This window comes from Atta cephalotes (genome assembly GCF_000143395.1).
Source record: "Atta cephalotes unplaced genomic scaffold scaffold00033, whole genome shotgun sequence".
Lineage (NCBI taxonomy): Eukaryota > Metazoa > Arthropoda > Insecta > Hymenoptera > Formicidae > Atta > Atta cephalotes.
This window is the reverse complement of record NW_012130097.1, coordinates 3177597-3186767: the sequence shown is the minus strand read 5'-3', so window position 1 is coordinate 3186767 and position 9171 is coordinate 3177597. Positions and strand designations below refer to the sequence as shown.

The following is a 9171-nucleotide window of genomic DNA, read 5'->3' as shown; positions in this document are numbered from 1 at the left end:
AGTACTTGTAAAATTTATTATCGTTACTAAAAAAATTAACTATGTTATTGTTACAGTTACCAAAAAAAGTGACGCAATTACCAGTAAAGTTAAAAAAAAGTAACTATTATAACTTCGTTATATTAAATAATGAGTTACTTCCATTACTTGGCTAATATTATAATGTTATATCATTGTATAAAGAGGATGATAATATATAATCACCAAGATCTATGAGTGCTATGATTTATACGTAGTATTTGCTAACTGATTATCATTTACAATAATATAAAATTCAAATAAAAAATAATTTTTAACTAATATGATTGTTTTATTGTTTACAGGTCATTTGCGAATTTTAAACGATACAGCATTTGGAGATTGTATAAAGGTATTTATAATTTTTTTTATATTGCCTCATGTTTTGAATTATATTTTAAATAAAATTATATCATTGTAATCATCAAGATCTATGAATGCTATGCTATTTTAATGTGCTACTGACTTATGAAATTTTAATAAAAAATTAATAGTTTTATTTAGTAATAAACATGAACGGAATTTTCCGTTTATTAGATTTGTTAAATCCTTGGAAATTGTAATGAATCGACAAAGATTGTAGATAATGTTCATTTGTTATAATTTTTGTTTATTATGTAATGCTATATCATTGTATAAAAAGGATGATAATTTGTGTATCCACCAAGATCTATGAGTGCTATGATTTGTGTAGTATTTGCTAACTGATTATCATTTACAATAATATAAAATTTAAATAAAAAATAATTTTTAACTAATACGATTGTTTTATTATTTACAGGTCATTCGCGAATTTTAAATGATACAGCATTTGGAGATTGTATAAAGGTATTTATAATATTTTTTATTATCTCGCATTTTGAATTTTATTTTAAATAAAATTATGTCATTGTAATCATCAAAATCTGTGAATGCTGCTCTATTTCAATTTACCACCGACTTACTAAATTTTAATAAAAAATATAATTTTATCTAAAAACAAACATAAACGGAATTTTCCGTTTATTAGATTTGTTAAATTCTTGAAAATTGTAATGAATCAATAAAAATTGTGGATAATATTCATTTGTCATAATTTTTGTTTATTATGTAATGCTATACCGTTGTGTAAAGAGGATGTGTATCCACCAAGATCTATGAGTGCTATGATTTATGTAATATTTGCTAACTGATTATCATTTTCAATAATATAAAATTTAAATAAAAAATAATTTTTAATTATTACAATCGTTTTATTATTTGCAGGTCATTCGCGAATTTTAAACGATACAGCATTTGGAGATTGTATAAAGGCATTTATAATTTTTCTTATATTACCTCGCGTTTTGAATTATATTCCAAATAAAATTATGTCATTGTAATCACTAAGATCTACGAACGCTAATATTTTAATTTGCTACTTAATAGATTTTGATAAAAAATATATATATAAAATTTTGTTTAATAACAAACATAATTCCTCTTATGAATAATTGGCACATTTGTTCTGAAGATTTAGTACAGACACGAACCATATCTACTTTCGTCGATACAATTTTATCGATAATATGTAAGTCACGTAATTCTCAAACTGAAAACTGATGTACTGGCGATTTCGACGGTAACAAGAAAAAAAACCGGCAACTGGCCCCTCTCAGGTTTCTCTCTGCCTCCAATATTTCTATGGTCATGTTCTTTAATCTGTATTCTTTTAATCTGTATTAGTGGAAATGGGCATTAATAAGTGCGTACTCTACAACCTTACGAGTCTTCTCGTGGCATGGTAAAAATGGAGTAGAGCGAAGATAAGGTTAATTACAGTTCTAATGGCAATTGTTCATAGCATAACAATGTACGGTAGTTGGAGGCTTTTCTAAGCTCGCAACTTGTGAGCTAGGCTCACAAGTGAGGACGTCTGTAACGAAGGTTATGGGATAATTGATACCATCGCCGAAGTTTCTCACTCGCGAGGAGTATGGGGAACTTTGGGAGTGACATCGTAATATGGTACGTTTCATTTTCGGCTTTATCAAAAGTATAAATGCAACGGCGGTATTAGTTTAGTTTTTACAGCTGATGCGACACAGCGACAAGCTGGCTTAATGCATAGGACCGGTGTTTCATTAATGCCGATTACTTGATCGATCGATTAATTTGTCATCAAAATTGCCAACAGCAAGACTTTAAAATTTGTCTTAATTTCTAATTCATGGCGAAGGCAAAATGTAGTACGAGTAGTAAATTAGATTTGGAAATATAAATATATTTTGAATATCTTTACAAATATTTTGTAAAAATTATTGTCAAGAAATTAAGTTAGAACAAGTTTTTAGTTTAAAAGTTGGCTTAAATTTAATCGGCAGATTAAGTAACTGACATTTATAAAACATAGTTGTCCTTCTTATACATTAGATATTTTTATAGTAAACATGTGATTTTTCAGTATTTTATCAGTACATAATTAAAGAGAATACATTTGGTAGCTTGTTGCTACTATTTTCAGTCAGCATCATATTTGGAACCAGTGAGATTATCAAATTGGTCATGAACAATGGAGAGGATATTCTCAAGATATCTACATATAATTGGATTATTCGATTATGTTTGAATTTATTGGGATATGCCACTGTGTTATTGCCAGGTTGTCTTATATACAAATATGTACGCTATATAAAGTACATTCAGAGAGGTGGTAAGTATTGATATGGAAAGAATTAACCAGGGTTGGTATGTAATATATTGCAACTTCATTACCGTCCAAATTTACTTTTAAAATACTGAGTAATAACATTACATTTCCTTATGATGATAATGAAGTTATATTTTTTAGGAATTAATAATAATTTGAATAGTTATTTTTATCGTTACTCTTTATTTCTAGCATATAAATCAATTTCCAGCAAAATATTAATTGCTTACTTTTTATACATATTACTTTTTATTGCGAGACAAGAATTTTGACATCCTGTGTATAATCATTGCCCAGAATGTGACAAATTTTATTTATAGTAAAGTTTATTATTGTAACTTGATTTTAATAACTAAAATGAATAAACTACTGTATATATACTTCAGTTCAAAATCTTTTTAGTCACAAGAAGGCACAAAAGTTTTGATTGGTCTTTACTGTACTATCATTGTATTTTATTGATGAAAAATATTAAAAATAAAAGAACAAATAGAAATAAGCCAATGAGCCAAATTGATTTTTAATGTTCACTCTGTGTTATAAATTGAATAAAATATTTCCTTTAATTCAAACGTTTAAAATATTTTTATTTTCAATAATTTAATAAAGCATTAAGCAGAGAAATTGTTTCAAAGTAATTAATGTTATCATAAAATATTTTTATTATTTATAATGCATATTTTAAAGGAATTATATGAATTACATTTTTATATAATATCTTTTCTTTAATTATTCTACATATAAAAAATTATTCTACATTAAAATAAAATTATAAAAAATTATAAAAAATTATAAAAAAATTAATAGTATTCGCCAGTATGAGATATTTTAATTTTATTTTAGCGCGTGTATGTTTTTCAAAATATGTTAGAATATAGTATAAAATATTTCGTCAACTGTTGATTTTTTGATAATTTCACTTCTTTATTTTTTATATGCAGAATAACAGAAAGAATTATTATGTTACAAAAATTATATAATTTATTCAAAATTTTTATTTAAAAAATAAATAAAAAATAAAGTGCTCTTGAAAATTCATAAAATAATAAACATTAAAAAAATTTATAGTCTATAATAAATTTAACAATTTTTCTAATTAATAGAAAGTTTATATTTTTTTCTAGTGATATTTTAATAGAAATATATGGAAATGTATTATAGAATAATAACAAAAAAAATCTCTGTTTTGTACATTCATTTAGTTTTGAATCTTATTCCTTTATTAAAAGATGAAATTTTTATATTTTTTATTTATATTTATCATAAAAATTTGTATATGATATTTTATTAATATCAAGAAAAAGTAATAAAAAATAGTAATGGCTCGTTAATTTTTAAGAGAAGAATCCAATAGCACATAGCCTAATTGGTCAATTTAAAATAAAATATTCTTATTGGTAAAATAGTGAAAAATTATTAGACCTCGATCGATGTGAGTGGATGTGTGCTGATGGGATCTTCCCATTTATAAATAACAAATAACAATAACGTTTTTTTTTTTAACGGTAATAAGTTTTATAAAGTAAATTTTGCCAACTCTGGAATATAATGTCTCAAGGTATATTATAGTAGTTGAGAAGAATATTTATGCAGGAAAAGGTTGTATTCCTAGACTGGTGCATTCGTGCTTTGTGGGACACTGTGAGACAGGTTTCTTGGATTCGCCAACTTATGTTCCTAATGCTTCCACTCACATTCAGCGTACTTTTACTCAAGATGCTCTACTATTGATATATTGTTTCCTTGGATTACAAATTAGTTATTTGACTTGGGGCTATCTGCAGGAAAAGATAATGACGCAGGTAGTGGTCAACTTCTATCGACAATAAAAAAATATTTATAAAAAAAATGTACATATGTTATTATGATTGATAATTAGTTGTAGTGTAGCTAACCAGGAAGTAAAATACATACTTGTAACGTCATTACATTTTTACAATAATGGATTCATTTTGTTATTGTAGAAATGTAATTAAATTAAAATAATACTGTATTCATTTGTACAGGAATACGAAGATGTTTCTGGCAGTAAAGCACGATTTCAAGATTCACAATTCCTGGTATTTGTAAATCGCATTCTTGCTTTTCTGATGTCTGGATTATACTTACTTATTCAACGTCAGCCACAACATAAGACGCCATTGTATAAGTATGCATTTTGTTCTCTATCAAATATCATGAGCAGTTGGTGTCAATATGAAGCTCTGAAATACGTCAGTTTTCCGTCACAGGTGAAAAATTGCAATTGTATATCTTCTGATAATTTGCTGATTTCTTTACTCACTAACGTAACTTTTACTGCATATCAAAAGCTATTTATATAAATGTTTCATATCCGTATAATTATTCGTTTAGGTTTTAGCTAAAGCCTCTAAAATTATTCCGGTTATGGTTATGGGAAAAATAGTTTCGCATACGTCATACGAATATTATGAATATGTTACTGCAATTCTTATTTCTATCGGAATGACGCTCTTTATGCTGGACAGTTCTGATCATAATAAAAACAGTAATACTTTGTTAAATATGCAATGTATTTTAATTACAACCAACATTGTATTAATTTTATAAGTACTTTCAGATGGAGCGACAACACTCTCCGGTGTTATTTTATTGGGAGGTTACTTATTATTAGATAGTTTCACAAGTACCTGGCAAAATGCACTGTTTATAGATTATGGAGTAACTAGCGTACAAATGATGTGTGCAGTCAATATGTTTTCCTGTTTGCTAACTGCGATGTCTCTGTTTCAACAATCAAGTTTTCCGCTAATTTTTTCTTTTATGACGACGGTAATTAATTTTACAATACGCATGTTAGTTCCTTATAATATTGTTTACATGAAAATAACATTAACAAATTTTATTGTACAGTATCCCAGGTTTATAATCGACTGTTTGCTGATTTCCATTTGTTCTGCAAGCGGCCAATTGTACATTTTTTACACCATTTCGAAATTTGGATCCATTACATTTGTCATTATGATGACCATTCGTCAAGTATATAATTATTTCAGATAATATCAATTTGTCAAAAAAAGGGACAAGAGCACGCGATAGACAAAGTGTCCACAGTAACAACAGTTACACTGTTGTGTAAAACAAAATTATTCCATATCTATGCATAATTATATACGTTGCCGAAATTACTTTCCATAAATGACAAAGTCGGCCGGCACTGTGTTTATTGTATTCTTGCCCTTAAATCCAGACTATAATCCCATTTAATAATATCTGTTACAGGGCTTGGCGATATTATTGTCATGTTTGATTTATCATCACGAGATTACTGTTATTGGAGTGTTTGGAATATTGTTGGTATTCGGCTCAGTATTTTTACGAATTTATTGCAATAATCGATTACGTATAATCAGAAGACGCAGAGCCGCAGCGAACAGTATAAAACATTAAAAATTGTATTAGTTAGACAGAATTACAATCTTAATTATCATAGAAGTAGAATTCTATTAACTGTTTATTATAATTGCTATGGATTAGAGTAGAATTCTAGTAATTAGATATTGACTGTAATTATGGATGCTAAATTTTAATTCTTTATTTATAATTAACACGCGTAATCTCTCTTTCCATATACAGCATATACTATATATCGCGAATGTATATCTGAATGTATCTCTAGTTTGTGATAGAAATTTCAATCATGAACTTTAAGAAATATTTGTATTTATAAGTTTTGTAGCCAATGTACGTCGCGTGTGTAATATATTTGGAAAAATATGTACTTGAAGATACATGTGATCTGACAAAAACAGCATTATCTTTATGAAAAGAAAATTTGTGTTATGCCATATGTATAAAGGCATATACACGTATTGTATTATTTATTTGAAAAATATTTATTTTGATATAAATGCATATACACAACAAATACATGCAAGTTTCTTACCATAGATGATTATATCCAATATAGAAATAAGTACATATAATTCTTTTCTGTAGAACTTAAGCTACATATTCATCAAAGGAAGATAGAACATTTATGTTTCCATTGGCTATTTTTATTTTGGAAATTATGTTGAAAACGATAAAGATTTTTGAATTTGTAATCTTTTTTATCATTTTTTTTTTAATTCAAAATGTTATCTAGAGCTATCGAATTGACAGCATTTGCTATGAAAGCTTTGCTTCTGTACAAATCTGTATTTACAAAATTGGAGGCTACAGATTAATAGATTACACAAAGAAAGAATGTCGAGTTCTTGAAATTAGACTTGGATGTCTAACTAAAACGCTATGTTACTTCATTCTACAAAAATTTATGTATATGTGTACGTACGACGTTGATACTAGTATATAAAAATGTGTCACATTTTATCAATGAAACAGTGATCTCAGAGTTCGGGTTTCACATGTTTCTTCCTTGAAGGCTATTCACAATTATACTGTTCGTCTTCATCTTTTTTTCTTCTGATTGAAAATAATGCAGCTAAACTAAAGCAGCAGCTACAAAGAAATAGTCATTCTATTCATTTTAGCACTGTTATTTAAATATGTAACAAAACAAAACGTTCTACCCAATTGAGTTAATTTGATGAAAATAATTCTACTATCTAGTTTCTATAAATCGCTCGCTTTTAGCAACAGTACAAGTTCTTCAATATCTTTTCGGTAAATAATAATAAATTTACAGATAATTACTTAAATGAGAATACTTGTTTGGCAGTATTTATAATTTTAATTACACAAGTTGTACAAGTAGCACAAAAATCTTTTTGACTAGTCTTTATTTTTTACTTAAAATTTGTGGTAAAGCTATTGTACAGAATGGATTTATATCAGGGTTTAGAGAAAATAATCTGATTCTCTTTCCTGTGCAGGATTGTTTTTTACACGTAGAGATATAATAGATATAATCGTACACAGCAAGAAAAGTCTTATTGTGTATCAAAAACAATGTTGTCAAAAACTTTGATTTCAACTTTGATGAATCGACAATACTCTGAATGGATTAAATACTCTGAATGGATTATTAAGCGTGACAGTGTAAATATAATCATTGTGCGACTAGAATATCAGAAAGGATAACATTTAGTCATTTCACTGGAGCTGGTGGTCGGTGGATGGCTATAAGGCACATGATCGCAATGACCACCTCGGACGCTAGCAGAACCAGCTGTATACTGCAGAGAATCACCTCCAACCTGAGTACGTAGTACTGCCAAAGCAGGAAGTAGAGCGTCGCTAGCGAGCTGGGAATGGTCAGGACGATCCCGATGAGAATTGGCAGTCCACGCTCAGTTAGATTTCCCTTTCTTCCCAGATAAATCCTGCCGCTCTCCGTCACTATCAAGAAAAACAGAAGCGCGAACTCTATCAGAGTCTTGCTTGTGCCCGGTGATGGCAAATTCGCAGCCTTGAATAGCCCCATGCCCAGCTCACATACGGCGAACATGCCGAAATAAAACGAGTTCAGATACATGAGAATTTCGTAGGTGAGTGAGGAGTTCACTACGGTGAGCATTATCACTCTTCAACTGAAACCTGAATCCTTCCGATCGCTATAGAAGGGAGAATTCTACGGTACGGTAGAAACCTTCAAGTTGTCTCTACGAATAGACACACAGTGATACAATTGTCCAATACACGGAGTAAAAAGTAACAGTAAGAAATTGACCAATCACAGTCGAGTATTCTTCTAATCATTCGACTGTCGGTAACGAGTTACTTTTGCAAATCAATGAGTAACGATAATGAATTACTTTTTAGGAAAAAGAATGGTAATGAGTTATTTTTATGAGGTAACGTTGCCAACCCTGTCAACACATGTTTTCATTAGCGAGATTTTCGTTATAATTAAACTTTCTCAAATAAATAAATAAATACATTTTTACACACACAAACACGCGCGCGCGCGATTTCACTCTGCTTAAAGATTTCTTTTTTTTTTTCTGAAAAAAGTAATATATATAGTTGTATAATTGTGTATTTGAATTTGATATTTAAGAAGATTCACACGGTAACAACAAGTATTTGATTAAATTCATTTATAAATTTTGCAAAAAATTATATGCTTTATACAAATTTAATATATGTCTATATATCGCTTTTTTTTATAGAAAAAATAAATTGATCTTTCATAAATAGAATAAAATCATTCACTCTCCCCTTGAAGTGACATTATTCGGTCTATTGAGAAGTTTCATTCAATAATTGGAGTAAATTTTTCAATTCTTTACAGTGATAAAATTCACTCCAATGATTTTTAGTGGATTTTCTCCATTCCTACTTTGCAGTAAAGTTCATTGCAGGAATAATGAAATTTCAATTCAATCCAAGTGAAATTTGACTTACAAATTTAGAACGTAGGTCTTAAATAAAAGTTTTAAGTCTTAAATATATAAGAATCAACTATATACAATACGAATACCGATCACAAAGACGTATTAGCATCTTAAGACGGTCTTGAAATAAAAATAGACTTACTAATATATATATATATATATATATAAATATCGCGTTTTTGC

At 28.3% G+C, this 9171-nt stretch overlaps 2 protein-coding genes across 2 annotated transcripts; one reads left to right on the top strand and one right to left on the bottom strand.

Moving 5' to 3' along the window:
* Positions 1-1972: 1972 nt before the first annotated feature.
* On the top strand, positions 1973-6097 carry LOC105621399 (adenosine 3'-phospho 5'-phosphosulfate transporter 1). The gene is made up of 8 exons (XM_012202867.1): positions 1973-2004; positions 2481-2689; positions 4280-4488; positions 4693-4917; positions 5042-5195; positions 5268-5479; positions 5561-5686; positions 5930-6097. The coding sequence occupies exons 1-8, from the start codon at positions 1973-1975 to the stop codon at positions 6095-6097; spliced, it is 1335 nt and encodes a 444-aa protein (XP_012058257.1).
* A 1642-nt stretch (positions 6098-7739) lies between these two features.
* On the bottom strand, positions 7740-8168 carry LOC105621398 (transmembrane protein 216-like). The gene has a single exon (XM_012202866.1). The coding sequence runs from the start codon at positions 8166-8168 to the stop codon at positions 7740-7742; it is 429 nt and encodes a 142-aa protein (XP_012058256.1).
* Positions 8169-9171: the final 1003 nt, after the last annotated feature.

Coding starts and splice junctions, on each gene's coding strand:
- LOC105621399 (XM_012202867.1), top strand. CDS start 1,973: ATGGGGAACTTTGGGAGTGACATCGTAATATG. Junction 2,690..4,279: donor AAAGTACATTCAGAGAGGTG/GTAAGTATTGAT, acceptor ATATTTATGCAG/GAAAAGGTTGTATTCCTAGA. Junction 5,196..5,267: donor TTCTGATCATAATAAAAACA/GTAATACTTTGT, acceptor AAGTACTTTCAG/ATGGAGCGACAACACTCTCC.
- LOC105621398 (XM_012202866.1), bottom strand. CDS start 8,168: ATGCTCACCGTAGTGAACTCCTCACTCACCTACGAAATTCTCATGTAT.